This window comes from Prenolepis imparis, unplaced genomic scaffold, assembly GCF_030444845.1.
Source record: "Prenolepis imparis isolate NDT839.2.m4 unplaced genomic scaffold, iyPreImpa1.0 SCAF_9, whole genome shotgun sequence".
In the NCBI taxonomy this organism is placed as follows: domain Eukaryota; kingdom Metazoa; phylum Arthropoda; class Insecta; order Hymenoptera; family Formicidae; genus Prenolepis; species Prenolepis imparis.
The window spans coordinates 1498896-1522919 of NW_028141167.1; the positions used below are offsets into that span (position 1 = coordinate 1498896).

The following is a 24024-nucleotide window of genomic DNA, read 5'->3' on the forward strand; positions in this document are numbered from 1 at the left end:
TTACGCGGCTGAGCCACACACATGTATTTTTTTCCTTTAATATCCTTCACATGTTTACATAGAGAGAAATTTGTTCGCTGCAGACTTTCAAACGTGACGAACGAGACCGCCGAAAAAAATCTTTCAACTAAATGCAGTCGGCTCGTTTTTCTTGGCAAAGACAAATAACGCGTATAAATCTTAATTAAGATTGATTACAAATGGAAAATACAATAACGTACAAGAGAATACTTATAAAGTTGGAATTAGACTCGCCAATCGTATAATTATACAATACAAGCGACCTACAAAATACGAGCGAATACATATATTCGCAATTCTTCTTCGAATAAACTTATTGTAGTACAAGATCGCTAAGGGCTATCATACCGAAGCTCGTCAGAAAATTAATCCCGTTTTTTTTTCTTTTTGTACATTTTCGCGACTTTTGTATTGCCGATTCACTCAAAATTAATTTTACATCATGCAAGAAATAATTATTATAATTGGAAGGACCTTCGAAGTGTCTGTCTGTCTCTCTCTCTCTCTCTCTCTCTCTCTCTCTTTACTATTTGTTGCGATTCTTCCATTTCGTGAGATCAAGCGCGATCAAGTAGCCGAAAGTTCCTTCCTATCCATTTCACCTTTGTGCTTCTAAGAAATATTATCAAAAAGTTAAAAAAAAATGCGATTTATATACTTAACAACTAATGGAACCTCTCTGCTCAGTTCTTTTTCTCTATAATAAATTATATCTAAAGACTCGCGCGTGCAGACTCTAAAAAATTTTCAAAACACGATCGATATAACTGATTACATTTTTCAATTGCAATTAAACGTCGTTTCTGAAAAAAATTTTTTTAAAAATCATATAGATTTATTTTTATCTCGACAGAATACGATTATTTCTATCTCGATAGAATATGTCTAGAAATGACGATTTTCACTTGCATAAAAAATTGGTCCCTTATCCGATCGATATTAATTTCGACATGATAGCGACAATTTGTTTTACACGAGCAGAGAAAAAACTTGACAGAGAAAATTAGCAAGATGAAAGGACGGAAGTAACGATCGAGACAACGATCGCGCCACGAAAGAATAAAAATAGACGATGAATATGATTGAATGAGATGTGAGAAAATATAAGACAAAGATATAAGAAGCAAGAAATAAATATGCAAATGAAATTATTAATTCTCAAGTAAGATTGATGTTTGAAGCACGTCGTAAAGAGACGCTTAAACGACGTCGTTTTGAATACTTTAAATCTTTCAAACATTTATTTTTTGTTATGTCATTTACATCGTATCTCGTGGTGTTTTAAGGTGTATCAATATTATTATACCTAATATTCTTTTCGCTTCTCAAATCTTGTTTTTATATATCTCATCGTGTCTCAGCCCGAAAAAGCGGGACGCGTCGATCACAAAAAACGCACAATTTGTCACGAGACTTTGTATGGCATTGTCTCGGTGAAAATCGGATCGGTCTTTAAAAAACGCGGGGGGCAGGACCCATCGTATATATTTATAACTCTTTTCACAACTCTTATGTCCCGCTGGCAGTGTTTGTGACAAATTTATGGGCTCGACAAAGTTTTGGCAGTACGTGACACATGAGCGCTCGGAGGATATCGCTGGTCTTAAGAGAAAGTCTTTACGAGTAATAAATTTTCCGAAATTATAAAAAAATGAAGATCGTATTAGAACGAAGCGCAAATTTATGAATTATTAATTTTTCTAAATCTGTACGAATTAACGAACGTAATGTACATGCGGAAAATAAATTTTAGCTTGTAATTAGATTTTTCCAAATAAGTTTATCTACTAGATTACTATGTTGATGAGTTCTTTTAAACGGCAATATATATAATTATATATATATAATTTTATAAATATATATAATTATAATAATTATTTATATTATAATTATATATATAATTTATATATATTATTATATTTATTTTTATTTTATGCATATTTATATGGCCAAAGGATATAAATACGGAAAACGAACGATAGCTTGCGGCTAGGCCGTGACTGTGTAAGTATATATAAAGAGAACAGGGCCGCGCGAATGAGAACGAGTTTGTTAAAGCACGACGTAAGCAAACGAACGTGCGACTGAGAGAGATTCTACGTTAGTAGAGGCGCGTCGTTAAGAAACGACGGAGCTGGCAGTGCGTGAATTTTGGCAGTGACGCGTTTCCTCTTTTTTTTTTTTTTTTTTTTGCATCTTCCGGTGTCGATCTTTCGATTTCCTCAAAAAAAGGAAGGAGCGATCTTCGCCGAAGATCAGCGGATACAGAGAGATTATACCGTATTTTTTTAGACAGCTGTGTCGGATACTCTCGCGAAGTAACTTTTGCCTCGGCGACGACGAACCGCGTGACTTCGCGTAGTGTAAATATGCCGTTTCGTTACGATAATAATTTCAACTAAGTATTTACATTTACAACTCGCGCGTTCGCGACGCGCGGCTCGGAAAAATTAAATCGTAAATCCATTAAAACACGCGTGCCTCGCGGAGCGGAAGCGACAGACATTTTCGATGCTGGCTCGTCCGCTCGCGCGCGTCAGCTAGAGATCTATTCGGTTATACACTTATACAATCGTACCTTTTATAATAATAGTAAGAATAATTATAATCGATTAATTACCGTAGAGCTCTTAATTACAATCGTATTGGCAGTGTTTCTTAGCTGGTGTGTATGTAATGACGTACCGTCTCTGTCTGTGTGTGCCTCACGCGATCTCCATTTCCAACAATCGCTCGATCATCCCTCATTCATTCACTCATTCATCTTTTTCATATCATTCCATGTTTTCGAATCTCAATCTCTCACGATCGTTCAACACACACGACACGACACATATCCGTCTCCTTAATTTAATGAGCCTTAATTTACATAAATCTTTATTCGCTACACATACGATCGCTTCGCGATCCTACGAGCAGCAATCGCGGTCGCAAGAAGAATCGCTCTTGTTTCCTTCCTCGCGACTACGATGGCTAGCTACGCGAATCGCGAATACGGTGTACGTCGCATTCTTTGTTCACGTTCCCTTCCACATTCTTTCTTTAACAACTCCATGGGAAATGTAACACAGCCTTCGTAATTTACCCCTTTTGGGATAACAGCTCAATAGGTCGCGATCGCGCTGCATGTTTAGCTACTCACGTTTCTTCTCTTCAACAGATTAACACTAGATTGATAAAAATCTCGCGAGTCGCGACGAGCGTATGCCAACATGCCGCGCGAGACTCAGCAAAAAGGTAAAAATAATGCGACGATGATGAGGTATCATTGCATGCAAAATCGAACACGTCTCGGGCGCGAAAAGGAAGTAAGCTCAACGTCCCTTAGCGAAAACTCGCTTGCCTCGAACCTTAAGGGATCACTATCTCTTTTCTTTAATTTTTCGGTTTTGTACATCGCGTCTATTCTACGCGTCCCGTTTCTAGAAAGAATAATTATTCTCGAGAAAAATCTCACTGGCGAACGTGTCGTCCGATTATTCCGCAATCTTTCAACTTCATGCCGAGCTCTCAAGCCTGAAGACTGTCAACTCCATTCAGGGAAAAAACGGCGGGTTCGAATCAATATCATTCAGCCTCTTTCTCTCTTTCACACAACACACACATACACACATTCTTTCTTTCTCTCTTACTTTCACATTCTTTTTCATTCATATTTTCGCATTCTCATCTAACAGCCTAAGCCTCCTCCGCGATTTTTTCTCGTTTCTCGATACAATCTTCTGCGTCCGCTTCACGCTGTCCACGATCCTCTTCTTTGTGTCTTCATGTTCCTCTTCGTGTCATTGTACGACGACAGCCGACGCGAGTTTCTACCGAGTTGTAAATCAAAGTAGACGCATCTTCTTTGTTTTTTTCTCGAGGCATCGTCGGGAAATCGTAAAGGTATCATCAGTTCTCGGAAATGCCAAGGGACCGATGTTAGATATTAATTGAATCCTAAGGCCACCAGAGTGATTATCTCCTTAAATTGTAACTACCATTTAAACATTTTGTCTGTGCACCCCTCGGCTTCCTTTGACAAAAGCAAATTACGCAAGAGCTCCCCTTTACTGGTTTCTTCATTCAATTTTCCGCTTTTTTGTTCTGGACTATCGATACTACCGTTTCCATCACGCGATCATCCCTGGGATCTTGATCGGCGATAAAAGACGGTACAAAACGTATCCACGGTGAGGCACTTTCGAGGCCCAGACTTGGTGCTTCCGAGGCCGACGAACTTCGAAATATGCGAGGTACTCGTGGCAGGGATCAGCATAGAATTTATCGCGTTAATTAGATGTATCCTTCGATGAACGATGACGAAGAGTATGCTCGTTACAACGACTAGCAACGCTCTCGTCCGACTCAAACGGGGGACGGATGATCATATCCCTCTATTGTCCTTTTTCCATTGTATATTCTCCTTTTTTTCTTATCGCTATACTGTACGCTATCCGATTCATTCTGAATTTATTATCTTTCGCGCGATTTTTCTCCTGTCACTGCGATTCTTATCTTCTAATCGATCTGAATTCGCAAAAGGATTGGTCGTTCTCCTAGATTAGATAAGTTATCTTCTAAGCGTGTGTGCTCCGTCTCTCGATACGTTCGGGTATTTTCAGGTCGCATAGTCGGCGGCCTTCGTCTTCACCGACCAGGAAGAGTGTAGACCGTGTCCTGCTCGTCTCAATCGGCAGAACCCTGTTCTTCCTCTCTGGTTCAGGTGTAAGCGCTCAGGTTAGGTCAGTTCTGGTATCCGGTCGATTGGCCGACATTATCACGAATTCTTTACTGGTTTCCGGCGTTGCTTCACTCGCGTTGTCGGTGGCGCGCGACCGCTTAACGCTGGATAGAGAGCCAAACTCACCTCTTCCGGATTACTGGCAGCCACTTTGCGAATATCTACGTATTTTATGCTTTGTACTTCGGATTCTAGTACCCATTCGTCCGGTTCTCTGCAGAAGAAACACGTGGAAATGAGCAAACTGATGAGTCAACGCGGTGATGTTACGAGTCGCGCAATTAAAGTTTATAATTACGGGGGGGAACTTACATATCCTGGGGATGCCACCGCAGCAGTACTTTCGTCTTTCCGTCCGACCCGACTCTCTTCGCTAAAACCTGGAAGAGAAATTTTTTTTAGCGAATTTAATTGACAAGTTTAACAATGCGTTGTGGTAGCTTTACACTCTCAACTTACTTGACTAGTTAGTACCATCGAGTTTCCTGGTGTCTCAGCTAGTCGCCCCTGCGTTCTCGATGCCGCTAGTTCCTGTAGCCTATGCTGAAGACCTTCCATCACTCCCGAGTCAAAGTAATCAAAAAGTCTCGCTGTAAAGATATTACAATATTCAACGATCTAACATTTCTCACACTATCAATTTGTGATGAGATATATTCATTACGTTAAAAAATTAGAATAAAAAAAATCTACGTCCATCAAAGTTGTTATAAAGCGACACTCACCAGACCAAGGTTGTCGCCTATATCTAAGCTTCTTTCCGTTCCTTCTAACTAGTTTGCCGCCGTTCTCGCAACTGCGTCTTCCGTTGTTGCTACTTGTTTCCGACTGATTAAAGTGACCGTTCACGTGCCTTTCGAGTGCCGTCTACAAATAAACGCGAACTTTAGTCTCTGAAAATCTACTCGCAACGTAAATCAACATCGCGCGCAGAGACCGCGACATTTTACCTGAGAGCTGAATCTGCAACCGCAACCGTCGACGATGCATCGGAAGGGTTTATTGCCACCGTGAGACAGAACATGTCTCTCCAACCAGCGTCGTGAACACGAGGTTCTCCCTTGCACCTTACAACCCTGCCACTGGCAAACGAAGTTATCGCCACCAGTTTGCGTGTTAATGTGTGCAGCCTGTAAAAGATAATATATACAGTATTGTACATGAATATATAGATTTATATTATATAGATTTGATATTATATCGTATGTGACGTTAATAAAAAACGTTAATAATTTTTTTCAAGAAAGAAATACGAAAGCTGATCGATGTAAAACCTTGTACAAAGATTAAAGATTGTATTTTTCGTTTCTATAAATGTACCTGTAAATGCTCCAGAAGACCTCCCACAGATTCGAAGCTAGCTTCGCACTTATCCCAGCGGCAGATCCCGTTATCGGTAGCCTGTGGTCTGTCCTTCTCGGGCGCTCGCGCCGGAAACCGGATGGTAGTAGGTGCGGAGAGGATGGGCGACAACGATGGTTTCGATTCGCTGCTTCGGGAATCCTCCTCGTCTACGTCGTCCTCGTCGACCGGCATTGGCTGTGCATCCTCGTCCTTGCTGTCTTCCTTCGACGGCGAGGACAACCTCGAGATGGGTGAATCGCGACCGCCTTGTGACCTCAACGCGCCCAGAATACCGCCGCAGCCGTTTGTCAAATTGTTATTCTCATTCACGTGCGGTTTCGACAGGATGCAACCCTTAAAGTCCAGTGGCACGGACTCGTTTAGCGAGATAGCGGTAACTGGCGGAGGGCTGCATTTGATCGCGTTGATACTCGCGTCCGAAGTTAATCTGTTTAAAAAAAAAAAAGTAGTTATTAATCTGAAAACAATCCTTACTTACCAAGATTCATCTAAAAATGTTTCCCCTACAAAATTGGTAAAATCTCACTTTTTGCGGTGAATTAGTATTAGTATTATATTATCAATTTCAGCTGTACACACATCGACAATAAAAGGCCTGGAACATAGTATCACTAAACGTTCAGAATTGCACCACGTTCTTCATGGGATCTTAAGATATTATTCTCAAAAAACTATTCTCGAGAACTGTACCACAAAAACAAAGTTCTGACAAGAGATATCACCTTTATGTTATTTTAATATAACTTTTGTTAAAATGCGTCGAATGTACTCAAAATTATATAGTAGATACCTGGTGGCAGGTGTACCTTATACCTATAGTAATGAGATTTGACAAAATACATCATGATTTTCGAATTTTTTATTAATTTTCCCAAAATCGTATCTTTGTGCGATTTTTGTTTTTCGTGCTGCAGCAATTATTTTTACAGTCTGAATCTAGTAATTGTTAAATTTATTGTCTTACAATATAAATTATGGATTCGTTGTTCATTTTCAAAGCATTTATACTTGTTATAATAATTCAAAGTTTATTATTAAATTTAACATATTTTGAAGATTTTAAATAAAATTAATTTTTCATAAGTTATTGTTTATTATTTGATGAAAAGTTATTTGTTCAATAAGCTATACTTACCATCAAAACACATTACAATTTGATAAAAATCCGTGCACTTTAAAACAAATTATGTTAAAAAAATCGAAAGGTGACATAATTTTGACCGGTACTATACGTGACATATTTTTTTGACTGAAATACAATAAGAGTAAACCCATAGATTTAAGATAGAATAATCCAAACTTTCCACTAGTTATGTGTGCGTCTAATAGCGAACAAATTAGCGCACTGAGAAAAAGGTTTCGTTTTTATTAATAAAATCGTTCTGGTAGAGTGCATTTTAATTAAACAAAACAGAATTTTTGGTTATTATGACAAAATTCAATATTTTATAACTACTTCGTGTGATAGATTTTACTATAAGGATCTGATTGAATATTTTCCTGTTGGATCTGCAAAACTTCTAGTTATATTCACGTTAATCGCACGTACATGGTCGTAGCTTGTGTGCGGCATTCCCTCCCATACTACCGAGACTTGTTATCTATACCAGAATTTCTTGATGATCTAACTAAAAATTTATCAGAATTGTCTGGTAATTTCTATAAGAATTCTGTTTCGTCCATTTTCGAACAGATGGTTGAATCTACCAGAATTCCTCATAATGCAACAAAACGTTTTTTTCCAATGTGAAATCAGCATTTTTGCGAAGACGTGAATTCGAAATCGGAATATCTATACCTAAGGGATGATGAGATCTTGGGCAGATTCTTCAGTACGTCGTTCGAGATTGGCAGACTTGGCAGCGGCTTCGGCAGTTTCTTGTCTATCTTGCCGTTGACCCTCGGCGTGATAACCACCGGCAGCTTCTTCGAGATAGCCGACGGCGACGTTAGCGTTCTCACCTCCCAGTCCTTATTCGAGGAGACGCGGTTTAAATTCGGCGACGTACCGTTGCCCAGATATTTAGCGAGTCCACCCTTGTTCCTCTGCACCGTAGGTGGCCTCCGAAACTCTGACGAGCTCTTCGCTACTAGCACCGACATCTCGCTCGTTTTCTTGATCTGTCAACAGAAATGTTATTGTTATTACAACGATGTATTGTAAATGTTATTACAACGATGGAACTGATGTATTTATTATCATTTTTTATCAGATATCTTCAGCTAGGGTATTATCTTCAAGTTAAGTGTCAAAGATAATCAAACGGGAAGTTTATTTATGTCTTCCAATGAAAAAAGCATCCAAAGTAATAATGTTTATATTATAAAAATAATGAAGATAATGTAACTAAATATGGATTTATATTAAATAAGAATTTTATGAATGTAATGAGCAATATATACGCCAGGTAAATATTCATATATGACGTATTTAATATTCTTTGGTAAACATCCTGGTAACATTGAGGAAAATATCTTTGTTTTTGCTGCGCAAGCTCAAGATTGTTTAAATCGCGACAACATCAAAATAATCTTTCAGTTACAGATAAAAAATTCGACTATTCGAGTACAGAGATTGTAAAAGTTTAAAAGATTGTTTACTTAGATTTTTTTTATATGCGCCTCTATTTCTCGTAATTGTAATATCATTAATAATTTCTTCCTCTTTGTTTCGCCTAACATTAATTTTACCTTCATACTATAAATAGACGAGCCACATATTTATAACGTTTAAACGTACAGTATGAATTATCAAGTATGTGCCACGTTAAATAGTCGATCGATAGGACGCGAGAGCAGGTTTCCGCGAATTAATATCGATCGACAGGAAAAGACCACTTTTACACAGACGGATTTAAAAAAAAAAAAGCTAATTCAATATCCGATAATGTGCGAGTTCGCCGATAAGGCGAATCTGTATCTAAAGTGTCCACGCGCGAAGTAGAGAGTGATATCTTCGATACTTCCGTTGCAACGTTAATTTTATCGAGGAAACATTTATTCTTTTTCCTGCGAGTTTTCTTCGCTTTAATATCTAACTGAGTTTTATAATAAATTAAATTACAAATTAAATATCGCCAAGGACGATTGATATTATACGTCATTTTATAATTATTCAATTTTAAATTTACAATTCGCAGATTATTCGCGAAGATTATTTTATTTTAAAATAGGAACGAAGTAAAGTCGACCCATTATTTTATTTTATTCTTAATTAAAATTCTCCGCTTTATATAAATGTAACGAAGAAGAAGCTTTTACTTCACAATTGTATATTCTTTCAAAATTTCTTTTGAACTTTTGAAAGATCCTAGAGAAAGATTTTCGGAGCTCTATTGGTTTACATTATATTCACGTGTTATAGATTATCCCAACCCAACTCACAAATCGTTCAGTTGTCCTTCCAAAACTCGTTTTTTTTTCGGAACACAAAGAAATTGTAGGTCGGACACCTGTAGCGTTTGACAATTCATTTTTTACGGAAAAGTGTCTTCACTACCTACTATAAAACAACAAAAAATTTATCCCTGATATCCTTATTATTTCTCTTCCTAATACTTTTTTACTTTCTCAATATATCTCTCTCTCAGAATGAACTTTATGTTTTGACAATTTTTTAATTTTTTTAACACCAGATCATCCGTGTAATTTTAGTACTAAAATTGAGAAGTATAAAAAAAAATATTGATGAATCGGAGTTCATATAGCACTTGAAAGTAAAAATGTACCGACCTTCGGTTGCTGCGGCTTGATCTGGGTCTTAAAGTACTCGGTGATCTTGCCCTGGGACTCGTGGTGGTGCTGACCAGTCTTTCCGTTCGCCTTGACGGCACCCCTGGAGATGGGATCGGCGGCGCCGGAGCGCGGAAGGGCGCCAGCTTCCGGCTCGCCCCTCAGCCTCTTGTACGCGGTGGTGGAGCAGGCGGTCGCCGCCAATGGCGGGGTCCAGGGCCACTGGGGCCTGGTGCCGATCTGCGACTGCGGAGCCAGCTTGGGCAGGATCGGCAGCAGCGGACTGGCGGACGTGCCGCGGATCGCGGCTATCCCTTCGTCGCTGCTGGTGCTGCACGGCGAGCCCGGTTCCGTGATATCGCTGGTTCCGCTGCTGCTGCATTCCCCGCAAGATACTGCCACTCCACTGCAACACAACAAGATGCGTCAAATTAAGTTTGAGTGTAAAAGTGAGATTCCTTGGAGAGAGAGAGAATTCGCTCCAGAATTTCCATTTATTCTATATATTATATCGATATTATATCATATATCTTAAATTATTGTAAGAGGTGCCTTCTGTCGCATCATCCTTTTAATAATCTTTAATAATTTAATTATCTTTTATCATATTATATTTTTATTATATCTTGTGTTCTTATCGATATTATATATCTTATATTATTATGAGAGGTATCTCTTACTTCTGTCGCGATATCCATTTTGTAAAAAATTATTCTTACTTAATTTATGAACTGAATTGATAAATTAAGAAAATGAAATATTCTCTAATCGAGTCAAAACTGCAGTAAATGTACACCAATGCAAAACGAGACGGCGGTACAATTTATCCGAATATGAAAGTACGACTCGTCCTCCCTTGCCACGTTCCGGTCGCACCTTTTTTCCCCCCAGGTACAAGCGAAACGAGTCCAGTCAACAGTGGCTTTGCGGTGACCACGAAGCGCCACGAAGGGAACCGAGGAACCGGTTGGAGACGATGAGCGAGGCGACGACGACGACGACGACGACGGTGGTGGCGGCCACGAGGAAATTGCAAGCTTACCAAGTAATGATGTTACCACCAACGCAAACCTAATTACAAGGCCCAGACATTGCCAATTGGCCCCGTCGTTTCGGGTTCCATGGCTTCCAGTACCGCGGTACGACGACCCGTTTCGGTAATTTCCAGGCAAATCGAGGCGCAAGGAGATATATAATACTATAGACGGAAAACACGAGACGCGCATTCCGGCTTCATTATCGAATTTGTTAATAGCAATCTAATTTCGAGACATTTGCGCACAAGTTGCCGCTTCTCCGTTTGTACTTGAACACAGAAAAGTTGTTACCAGGGATACTTTATATTAAGCAGTTATAAGAATCTAGCGAATCGAAAAATAGGATGCTTTTTAATATCGTGTTAAAATTGTAATTAATTATATATTTTTAATAGTAAAATCAAGATAAAAGATATTAAAACAAAAGCACACTTGCACCCAATAGCCTAAGATTCAGCCTCAATAAATTGTCCCCTAAAATTAAAACACAGGCATTCCTTTAATCTTTACACTTGTAATTTTTGGTTTACACAATAACTATTTTCGAATTTTAATTTTTTTTTCAATTTATTAAAAAAAAGAAATTTCATAAAAACTAAATTTTTATCTTGATTTTACTATTGCAAATATTGTTGAAAAATATTTTATGTCTTGATTTGTTAGATTCTTGCTTGACTCTTAAATAACGACTTGTTATTTTATTATAGATGTATAATTAATTGATGTTATAAAAAAATATCTCGATGTCACTAGAATAAAGAAGAGAATTTTCAGTTTCAATAACCGACCGACTCTCATACATATAATTCTTCGTTTTACGCTAGATTTGCTTTTACTACCGAGTCCATTCAATGTAAATACGAGAACAAGAATCACGAGACGGTCACGTTTACCGCTAAATGTGAATAAAAAACACGCGGGATCGATAAGCGCGCGTACTAACAAACGTGACAGGCAGTTACGAGAGTCCGCGATCTTCCGCATTATTGCAGGTTCCTCGAATAAGAAAAATGTGCGTGTCGAAAAAAAAAAAAAAATCCTTGAGAACGCAAGTCTCGCATTCGTTCGTCATCGTTCGTTCGCGAACAGGGCAGGTTTTTCGTTCCGCGCAAAAAAAAGAAGTCCGCGTTCGCGACCATCGTCTCGCGTCGCGTATATATCAGCGGCCGTAAATTATCCGGTCGGGGCTGTAAAGTCTGGCCGCGAGAAAGAGCGAGAGAAAAAAACAACAACGATCCCCCGTTGCCCCGCGTCCGGATAAGCCAGGCGCGATCGTCGATCTTCCTCTCCCATTCGCGGATATTTCGGGGCGTCTGTCGGTCCGTCGCGCGCGCGAATCACGACGACGTCATACCCGAGAGAAAGAGAGACACTGACCTTTCCATCCACGTTACGATAGCGCGCGCGCGACGTTTACGCAACGCGTAACCGTAGTTAGTTAGTCACAGCCTCGTGCCCGGCAAGTGGCAGAAAGACGCGTGCCGCCGCGCCGTTTTATTGACTCATCTTCATTCCTCGTCCATCGAATCATCCTTCCCAATTTCGAATCACTCGCACAGCGAATTCGGGAGCGCGCGTGTATCCTCTCTCTTTTCGCGCGACTGACCTCTTCATTCATAAATTATCGCGAGAGACGCTTGATATGCGCTTCAAAATAAAATTGCAATCGCCTTTTTAATTTTTTATCTCGCAACACTCAGACTTGATCGTATTACCGATAGAATCAACATTGTCCCAAATGCAGTTCTAAATACAGTACTCTGATCAAAACAACTATTTTAAGTTTCCATGGTTCTCAAAATAAAACTTTTTGCATGCAAAACAGTTTTCTTTAACCTCGTCCAGCTGATTCTATTTTAATTTAAAAATAATAAAATTATTGCTCTTTGCACGAAACACTTAATTATGCAATTAGGTGAGAGATAAATGATAGAGGAGAAAATGTCGGGAATAACGACGCGATTTTTCGATAAAGAAAAACGAAAAAAAAAAAGAGGGGTCGCAGACGATGACGATCGCCGGCATCACTGTTGCATAACTGACCTATACTCGCGAAAAAGAGCACGCGTGCAGAGCAGTTCGCGGACCCCGTCTCTTTCCCGCCCGAAAGTTGCGAAAGTACGGAAGAGCTTGGTTATTATTACGGCAGCGCGCCAACTCGTCCACCCACTTCGGGGACCCGAAGTTTGCGAGAGTCGAACAAAGCAGAGGTATAAAGTATAGCGCCGACTTCCAGAGAGCGACACGAATTTATGTTCGCAAACTGCCAACTGACGTTTTTCCCAATTTTTTTTGTTGCATCGTCAAAAGTTTGTTCGCGTAATAGCGCACAGGCGAGTTTTAAAAATAATTTTATTCTAAGAGAAGGGAGAAATTGAATTGCTTTGTTAATAAAAGTTGTTTGCTACAAAGTAACACGTCGCGTTTTTATCGAATATAAATTTGATTAAAAAAGATATAGTATATACTATAATATATAAAATATAGTAGAATATAGTAATATAATTAAATATAACGATCGAACTCTGATAAGTGTTGCGAAAAACATGCTTAACTGGACAACGCTATCCGCGAAAAGACGTGTAACAACGTACATTTCTCGGAACAAAGTACACATAACAATAAGCATTATAAATCCGCGAATGCATATGCGAAACCGATTTCGCATAGCGGAGATCGAGAGCGACTCATCATCGCGCCTCTGTCGGATTTCCGGCGAGGAGCGCGTGCGAAAATCGAGAGGCAGGGCCCCACGGCAGCGTTAATGCACACGCTATCATGCATTATACATGTCCGCATGTTAATTGCATAACGCGCGCCGTAATGACTGAAATAAATGTTATTTACGGCCCCGCGATTTTATCGCGCGCGGCTTTCGCGTAACTGACCTACGTCCATTTCGTCCGTTCCTTGGCCGCGGTCATGCGAATAAATGTGCGAATGTGCGTGCGTGTGCGTGCGTGCGTGCGCGCGCGTGCGCACGCGCGCGGAATTCCGCCCTTTCCGCTGGAAACTCGCTGGGAAGGGACGAGATGACAACAACGGCTGGGAGAGAAGCAGAACGGTGTACGTCGACTCGGTTCATGACGATCTTGTCTCGATTGGGGTCCAGTATAGGTCGCGCGAAATTGAGTGGACGGACCATTCGAAGGCACTTCAAGGACCACGAAGGACCATCGGGAAGTTTAAGCCTCAATAAATCTTAGCGATGCGTATATAGGTCGTATAATTGAATGGCAGATATCTCTCTGAAGAGGTTCGAGAGCAGAAGAGTTTAAAAGTTCCTTAATTAATGATTAATTAGGCTACTGTACACAACCATAATTGTTGCGATTAATAAGAACATATATAAATATAAAATGTTATATTTTAAGTTTCATGAATTTTCATGAAAAATACATAATATAACAAGATTGTGATTTAAAAGAGTATGATATAATTTGTGTTTGCTACAATTAAGACTCACAATCTTTACGAATAATCGTTATACCGCTTACAAATAAAAGCGCAATTAATTAAGTAAGGAATAAAGACGAGGAAGATAAATAGATTATCTGCTTTCGACTTCACTAATCGAGAATATGAAAAACAACACTCTTTCACCTCTCTTTTCCTTCCTTAAAGCAATAATAATTTACCAAGAAAATATAGCTTGTGAACTTATGATAATAAAAAATTTTACACGCGATAAATTTTATTAAAACTATGTGCATATCGCTGACATGTATACATTCATACTATTCTTTGACATATTTTCGCAAATTAATATTTCTAAATAAACGTGAGTACTGAATAATAAAATATATAGAACAAATACAAAATTTGTAGAGATCTTTTTCTATATAAATATGTATAATAAAAAGTAAAAATTAAAGATAGAAAAAAAGTAATGGATATTAAATTTGTAAAGGTCGCCTAATCAAGATCACTTTTAGATCGATCGATTTAATTAAATTGATTTCCCTTGTCGCCAAAAAAATTGCTGAATTTTTAATTCCATCCCGACTTGTATTACTTGTATACCAAGTGCGGAAAAAAAATCTCGAGGCAGGATATTAACCGCGCGGGAATCGAGGTACAACGGCCGACGAAGAGGTTTCCCCGTGCCATACATAATTAGACTTCAACCGGTAATCGTCGAGGGTTTGCATAATGTATTAGCGCCGGCACGGCGCGTACGTGCGAGTTGGCGAATTAACGTGACTCAAGCTGTATAACGCTCGAAAAAGCGGCGAACGAAAATAGTCACACGTGCGATCATCAACATCGCGCGTTCTTGGTTCTTGCGCGCGTGCTGTTATGCGCGTTATGTGTGAGAAAGCTGTTGAGGAATCCTGTAGAGTCATGAACGCTAGTTGGGATGAATGAAATGCAATTTATCGCAAATGCAGACGCATCAGCGAGTGGTGACACACTTTGTACGTACGACATTGTGTAATGTATTGATTAGAAACATTTGTTTTAATATCTCACTACGCTCTCTTAAATGGAGTCGTATGTATTATCATATGATAAGCGGCGGATTTCGGTCTGAAATACCACTGACAATGAGAAGAATCAGTGGCTCGTTTGTTTAAATCAGTAATATTTTAAAATATGTCGTATAATATATTATACGAGGTATAAATATTATATTATATTATGAGAGATGATTTCATATAGCAGTATATCTTGTTAAAGAAATATATTTGAGTTTGCTATTAAACGAGAATTTATGATACGAATAGAGAGAGAATGTACAATGTATGTATTAAGCTGTTAAAAATATATTCGATAACATGTCATATTTTATTATATCTTTTTCTTATTCCACAATATTATGTTTCTCGTTATTTTATTTATTATAGACATGGAACTTTCATAAGATAAACATTTTTCACTTGCATAACATTTTCATTATTTGATCATTGAAAATTACCACAACATTATTAGATCATTGACAACATATGTCAAGGTCAAGGTGATTGGGGCTGGGTCCGTTATTATGCATATTTACCAAAATTACGATAAAGAATATATATCGCATATTCAATATGTTGTTAAGAATATAAGCAGAGATAGATTTATATTTATAATATATTTTAGACAAATAAACAACTTAGCTTAGGTGGGTTGCCATACTGTTGACAAAGTAAGAGCTTATAAGTTTATGAGAAAAATTAAAAAAAAAAGTCTCGAGTTTTTCCCCTGATTTTTCTAGTTACAAAAGAAACCCTTGAAAATTTCAGGTTTTTCGTGTTTTTCCAGGAAGTAGATATCCTGTTGTAATTTTCTCGAAGCTGCAGTTTGTCTTTCGGCGAGAATTGACATGTCCTCGAGAGTTCGAAGGTAAATCTTTCCCTTTCGTCTTTATCCCTCCAGAAGGAAATCCATACGGAGCACGTTGAAATTCGAATCCCTTTCTCGGTTGCGTTTCTTTTCCTCGCGTTTCCCGGCGACAATAATAGACGGCAAAGAGAACTCGGTCCAATATATATCGCTGACCCTTGACACCCTCCCCCTGTCTGACAACGAACAAAATCACCCTCGGGCGGAAGATGACTGATTGGCAGTCCCTCCGGATCGAATACGACTTTTACTACCCCTCTTCTCCTCGGGAAGCTGCCCTTTCATCTCGCGGCCCTTCGCCTTTCTCCGCGCGTTTAATACGAAAAGGGGAGAGAGAACGAACATGCGCAACGACATACATTTTCGTCCGAAAAAAAAAGATTGCTCGGTATAAACGCCACAATAAAATCTTGCGGTAAAATCTCTCGACCTTTGTACCTTGAATGTCCTAATGTCACCGTGGCACTTAATTCAATGACAGCGGCGGTGGTTAGTTTTCTCTTTTCCCATTTTTCGATGCAAGCCGTTTCGTCCTTCGCAGCTTGATCGCTTAGAATTTTTTCACAATACGGAAACAGACCGCCCCTTTTTTCCACCGATATTAAAAAACGCGACGAAAGTGTGGTTCCGGAATAAAAGTAGAGAGGACGTAAATGGGACAATAAATATTAAAAAAATGAATTAGAAAAAGAAAATAAAATGAGAATAGAAATATCTAATGTTCTTTTTAATAAGGATGTAATCCAGATATTCCTTATTAAATTCTTTTTATTATTAATGAAAAAAATAATGATATTTGTGACACTTCTTATACGAGATCCCTTCAGTTTATCGCGAATTACCGTCCCCAAGCATAACACAAAGATGAACCGGCGCGTGTAAAGTAAAATCTCACGCGAGACACGCTCGAGAAGAATCGCGCGCGAAAGAGACAGTAACTCGGAAGACACGGGAGACTCACTTTCGGCGAATAACCGTTACGTCGATCGCACATAACACACATCACACACAAACACGCCCACGCATACGCGAGCACGTCGACTTGTAAGAACAGTGGGCGTATACGCAGGGTGTCCCAGAAGTCGCGGTTTTTCCCCGTTATCTCTCCAGAAGAATGCCAATTGCCTTTAGAGACACGGTCGAAAATTAAAGAAAAATTATTCTTAATAAAGTGATATAAAAAAAAGAATAATTAGTAAATCATACTCGGCTGTCGATTTAATATTTTCGATAACATTCATTGTAAAAAAGGTTTAAATTTTAATTTTCCTTACACACATTGACGTATTTTATTATTTATTCTGTCCACTTAGAATTGCACTATATCGCAATATTGCATTATATTGAATTCGCTTGTCATCGAGGTGTTTAAATGACACATAAATTGTATACATTGCACAATGCAGATGCAAGAATGCTAATGCGCCCGCGAAGCGAGTTTACTCGTGGATCACCGCGTATATCCGAGGTCGTTGTACATTACGAGAGAGACACACGGACTCTCAGAGTTCGCGGGCTGTAACCTGTTATAACGGATGGAGACACGTTTCTTAGAAGATGTCTACGTGCCCACGCGATTTCGCGTCCTCTCGCAGGAGTGCCTACACGATGCATAAGGTGCCGAGCATATTTAATCTTACGAGCCTTCATAGAACCGTATTACATCGCAGTTGAAAATTCTAATCTAAAAAAGTAATTAAAATAATTTGCAACTCTCGGATTTTATTTATCTCGCAACTTTTGCGTGCTTTAATTTACTTAAAAAATTAAATCTAAATTTCCTTAAAATATTTACTTGCAATTTGCTCTCTCGGAAAGTTTTATTCCAGGACCAGCACCGCATACGTCAGAAAGAGCGACGGGGTCTAAAGTTACAAACGCGCTCTCGGGAAGTTGCAAATGTACACGTTGCACTTTTGAGACTTCCTGTCCTGTGCCGTGGCCAACATCCGGCGGCATTTCCAATTTCCATCGCTTTCCGATTTGGCGATCGCGAAACTCTGTTTCGGACTCTCGTGTCGGAATTTGCGTGGGCGGAGTTTCCGTAGTTTCGCGAGTGACTATCGCGTGATTCGACGTCGTTAAGATCCGATTTGAATATCCTTGGATAAGAACGAGGTGAAACGGCGGGGGTGTCGAAACGGCCTCGAGAAGAAGCTTCTTCGTTTAAACGTTTAATCGCCCGTTCCTTTTATATCGACTTCTCTCTTTTTCCTTCTCTATTAGTTGCCTTTACATCGAGACTCATCCTCTCTCTGTGTATAAGTTGCTCTCCTCTTCCCCCTTTCACCTTCCCTATCCTCGTTTCGGAAGCTATTTATATTTATTTTTCTCCTTTTTCTTTTTTCCGTGCAGAAATCAAATCGACGAATCGAATAAATTGTCTGCGCGAACAAATTTCCCAATCCGTTTGTCGGATTGATTACTATCCGTTGAATTGCGAGACGATTATTAATCGATCTTCGCAAAACGAAGAAAAGTTGCAGTCGTGTAGAGGATGTTTCATGTGTGCGACGATGCTAGATATATTACGTAAGATTATTTAAGTAAAGGGAGGATTCTCGTAATAATCCGTGCGAGCGTGTTGAAAATACGTCTATAATTACGCAACATTATTCATATAGTTATACGCGCGCGCGGCGTGAAATAACCGAGAGAGAGAGACTCTCTATATCTTCCATTTTTCCCATCGATTCTGAAAAAGTGCGAATTGCTGCATCCATCCAAGCATCGCAGATGCATGCATGCATGCGTTGCTTGGCGGTCATATTTGCACGAGGCTCAACACGAAGCAAGCGTAACGAATCTTCGTGGCAAATGTTATGTTTTATCGGCGGTCGTGCGAAATGAAGTTTATAATCTCTATAATCGCGCCACGCAATTTAAGAAAAGAGAGAGAGAGAGAGAGAGAGAGAGAAAGAGGCGACGAATAGTTACCACTCCATAAAACGCGATCTCGATACTTTGGAACGTGAGCCGTAAATATTTCAGGAACGCCGGAGGGGAAAAAAAGATAAGTAACATAAGATAATGCATAATAACATGAAAAGTCCAAGAAAGTTGTACGATCGCGAAAATGTGTGCGAGAGTGTCGAGAAAGTTGCGGGGAAAGAATTGTAATGAACGAAAGAGATGCACTTAGCAGAGAAAAGTTGCAAGCAGAAAGGGAATTTTTAAAAATGGTTTGTTGATATCGAAAGAAAATTACATCTCCGCGATTCCTTGTTAAGTCACATCGCAATTATCTCTTCGCTGCAATATGACTTTCCAGGATTATCGATTATGATGTCTACACACGTGTTTTTCACATAATAAATACCGACTAGATGTTTGACGGATATTGATTAACGGCGCAAATAAGCAAAGTTAAACGTGCAGCTATAAAATAAAGTATGAATATTTATATCGTACAAATTATACATTGCACACGAATTTTCGAAATATATTTTAAATATGTATACATGTCGTATGCAAAATTGTGGGTACGAGCGATCAGTTTTTTGCGAAAAAAAGCAAGGAATTTTATATGAATGCCACGAATTAAGTATTCACCACGTTAATTATGCTTCGACCCATAATTATCTATCTATATTTTGTTTGCAAATTGATTAGATTTTTACGAAGAGCGTATAATATTGCGGGGTAAAACACAGTGAGATAGAGAAAAAAAGAAAAAAAGCACGCAGGTGCGAGAGAAAGCGAAGGAAATCTACCCCTTTCGCGAGATTGAGGGGCAGGAATTATCCTCGCTGCCCCTCTTTTCCCTTGTTCGGTAAAAGAAGAACGACGTCGTTCACTTGAAAATTGACCTCGCTGTCGAGGTCGGGGGTTCTCCCGAGTCTTCATGAAACATACCGTCCATAATTAATGCCACGCGAACGCGGTTGTACATATAGTACGTACGTTTACTAAAGTTATATCCCCGTCGTTCGCGTATGTACATTGTAAGAATATGCGGTTGAGAAAAATATCACTTTATCTCGATCAGAGTGTAATAAATCTTTTGCACTTTGCATCAGCCGAATATAAAGTTGATCAACGCAAAACACAGAAAATTTTTCTCTATAATATCTATTTTAAATAAATTTTAGAAATTACGAAAAATACAAAAATCATTTTAATCCCTTTTTCTATTTCCAAACCAAAAATAGATATATCTGGTGGTGAAGGTACCATCGTATATCACCCCGGCTAGACAGACAACTATCGAATTTTAGAGCCACTCCAGCGTTGAAACTTCAGTGTCCATCGGTGAAAAATCGAACTGCAGGGCCAATTTCGAGTACGACCCCTCCTTTCGTGAAGCGCGTGTCACTTCGTGCTGCCGGCTCGTTTATTTTCGTTCCGTTCGGGTTTTATCTCTCTTCTTCCGTTATCCCCAGTAGCCAGTAGCCTGCCAAACTCTGCAGTGCGTTTCGGTAACGACACAGTAACCTTGTCTCAAATTCGACGCATTCTAGCGCGAAAAGAAACAGAGAAAGGAACAGAGGTAAACAATGGAGCGCGGGAGTCTCTGCACTTTCTTTTTTCTTCTCGTCGATGTCATTACTTTGAGGTCGAAGAGACCCTTCGGGTCTCTCGTCCTCGTCGCTCCGAAACTTTCGCAAGTTCATTATCGAGACGAAGGAAGAACCTTGCCCGCGGCTCGCACCAGTCCACTACTTCAAACTGGCCAGGTGAGAAAAAAAAAGATAAAAAGCACATCGATGACATACGTTCGATACGCAAATATCGAAATGTGATTTGCCGAGTTTTGCGGCAACAGTGAATCAAGTTTGTAATTGGTTTAATACGACGATGTAAAATCGCATTTAAACCGTATTGAGTCTCGCAAATTGCTATTCCGTATTCCGCTCTAAATATAAAAAAATAGAAAATTTAAAGTAATAAAAATTAAGTATAAAATTAAGTGATATCACGAGAATAAAGTCATAAAAGATAGAAAGAATAAGTGAGTGAGATATTTTATAATTTAAATAAATTATTTGTTAAATATTTATAAAACCTTGATACGATATATCGCAGGCTATCCTCATATATATGTACTTGTACAAATATTTTAAAGTATAGTAATCAATTTTATAATACAATCGCAATTAAGATCTATATCACATCCGCCTTGCGCATATCGTCTTTGAATCTTTGAATTATGCAATATTTGCAATGCGATGTACATACATATCCCTCAGTATATATTGTATAGCAAATGAATAATCGACGGAAGAGTAATTAGTCCACGATACAGGAAGGGTAATAACATATTGAGCTATAAGAGTAATTGATCCAGGATGCGGGCGATAATTATGATATCGGACCTTTATATATCGCTATATACATATTCATATATTTTTTTATTTCGAATTATGGACGCAGCTGTTCGGAAGTGTCTCATATAGGATTCAGAAAAGGATCCCGACTGGATTACACGAGATAACGTTTGATGTGTAATTTCGTTAACAATTTCCACGAAAGATAAAACGCGACCGTCGTGATACATCGCCCCGACCTGCGTGTACGCGTTTCGAATTCGGAATTACGCCGAGGTCGGAACCCGGAGAAGATCGTAGAGAGATATACTATGGTCCCCCCGAAAGATCCTCGAATATCCTAAACATCATCCTCTGCCGTCTCTCATGCTGCCAGTTCTCGAAGGTGGAATTCGAAATCGAGTACGCGAGTTTCGCGTCACCGCAAGATACGATATTATTTTTCATACGAAAAAAAGGAAAAGAGAGAGAAGAGTAAAGAGAAAATCAGACGACGCGCGCTTGCAATAATCGTGCATAACAAAAGTCAAATTACGAGAATGCAAATATGTTGCGCGCCGTTAGATCTTAAACATTAGGGGGAAGCGGAACTTTGCCGATAAAGTCTGCGTGCCGAGTAATTTTTATAATCTTTAACCTCTGTGTTCGAATATATTCTCGCGCGCTGCATTTATACGCAGCGATTTATATGAAATAGCGTGCTATAAATAATTTTATCTATTTCTATAACTCCTCTACTCTTCTAATTTATAAATACACTGAGAGAATTTTCTCTTAGAATTTACCATGAAAATCATAGTAATCGTGAGACAGTATGGAAAGAATTTTATGAGAATTTCTCTGATTAATATTTATCACAATAAAAATAATATCTATCACAATAAAATATAAAATATGTTTGATTAATTTTACTATGCAGTTTAGATATTATTATTTTTATTGTGATAAATATTAATCAGAGAAATTCTCATAAAATTCTTTCCATACCATATATTGTCCCACGATTACCATGATTTTCAGGGTAAACTCTAAAAGAAAATTCTCTCTGTATATATATTTATTTGTGAAATTGTTTAATAATAGTATTATTTATTATAATACTATTTGTATTATTTATTCCGTTTTTTAGTCGATTTTCACGGAATTTCAATTTAACGTTTAATCATCGAGATATTTAACATTCCAAGACTATGAATAATGACTTTTTATCTTAGCACAGAATGCACATTCTAAAATCTATTACAATTGAAATTACCCATTTCATAGATTCGCCACTTGATTTTAAAGCAAATTTCGCGGACAATTTGGAGTTCACAGGCCGTTAAACGCCAACATTTTCGTCGATTTTCCTCTGAAACACGGTAAAGTGTCGAAGTTGCTAAGGAAAGAAGCCCCTGTATGTCGAAGCTAATGCTGGTGGAAATAGAAAAAGATCGAGCCAGGCAGGAACAGCTGCACTCTCTTAAGATGAACGAACGAACGAACGAACGAACGAACGGCAGGCAGAGCACAAGCGAAGGAGGGGGTGGCTTTTATTGGTTTAGGGTAGTCGGAAAAGCCGGGGTATGGCAGCATTTCGATTCCTCACCGGCAACGTGGTTCTTCTAAATTGTAAAACCGGTAGGTTAGGTAGGTAGGTAGGTAGACAATGCTGGTTCTCGTCGACTATATTATGATCGATACACAGTAGCGAATGCTACGACAGACGGTGACAACCGTAATCTCTCGTCAACCTTCTATTGTCGAATACAGGCTTGACTTTATCCGAATTTTAATTGCGTCTGTCTTGTTTCTCCATCTATTTTATACACTATTTTATTGATCTTATTGTTACAGAAAAAAATTGCTCGAGTTGATAAAATTTCTTAAATTTTCTAAACATCTTGCCACATAGAAGTAATTTTAGAGAAATTAATATGTATATAGTTTAGTACACTCTATGTCAACTTGATTGTCGAAGATATCGGTGAAAGGATAAACATTTCGATGATATAAAATGCCGATTGTCGGATCGTAATAAGTACGTGTATACTTGGAATAAAATGAAACGTGAAAACGCTTACTTTTGCACCATGCCACGTTCGAAGGAGACGAGTCTTCGGGCTTTGTACACCCTTTATGGCGTGCAATCGATCGATGAAATAGCTCGCGACGACCTTTCGAAACGGCTCACCCTTCTCGCAACAGCTGGCTCCCGTCATCCATCAATGCAGGACGAAAAACGTGGAAAAGCGAAGATATTCGGAGGGCTTTGGAAAATTTCACTTTGCTTACGAAACTCTGCTCGAAGCGACAAATTTCTCTGTCTCGATTGGATTATTCTTCGAAACTTTGAACACGTATATGCCACAAACATATATAAGACCTTTCACCAGTGATTTCGATTATCAACAACAATCACGAACACTATTCCGGCGCCTCGGACACGAGTTAATCACACGTGCCATCGGCACGATCACCAATCACAGGGCAAGCAATCACGTTGAAATTAATTTCCACCACGAGGACAATTGTATAGCTTTCTCCTAGCATTAAGAGATTCATTCGCGCC

At 38.9% G+C, this 24024-nt stretch overlaps 1 protein-coding gene across 1 annotated transcript in view; it reads right to left on the reverse strand.

The window, feature by feature from the left end:
- Jing (AE binding protein 2 jing) overlaps nt 1-24024 on the reverse strand; it is a 90029-nt gene continuing 66005 nt past the window's right edge. Inside the window, exons 2-9 of the mRNA XM_083046400.1 lie at nt 9842-10247; nt 7908-8230; nt 6065-6536; nt 5695-5874; nt 5470-5611; nt 5204-5334; nt 5057-5124; nt 1-4958 (exon numbers count right to left, since the gene is read on the reverse strand). Of these exons, the coding sequence (XP_082902526.1) occupies nt 4781-4958; nt 5057-5124; nt 5204-5334; nt 5470-5611; nt 5695-5874; nt 6065-6536; nt 7908-8230; nt 9842-10247 (1900 nt within the window). The 3' untranslated portion in view covers nt 1-4780. The remainder of the gene's footprint in view (nt 4959-5056; nt 5125-5203; nt 5335-5469; nt 5612-5694; nt 5875-6064; nt 6537-7907; nt 8231-9841; nt 10248-24024) is intronic.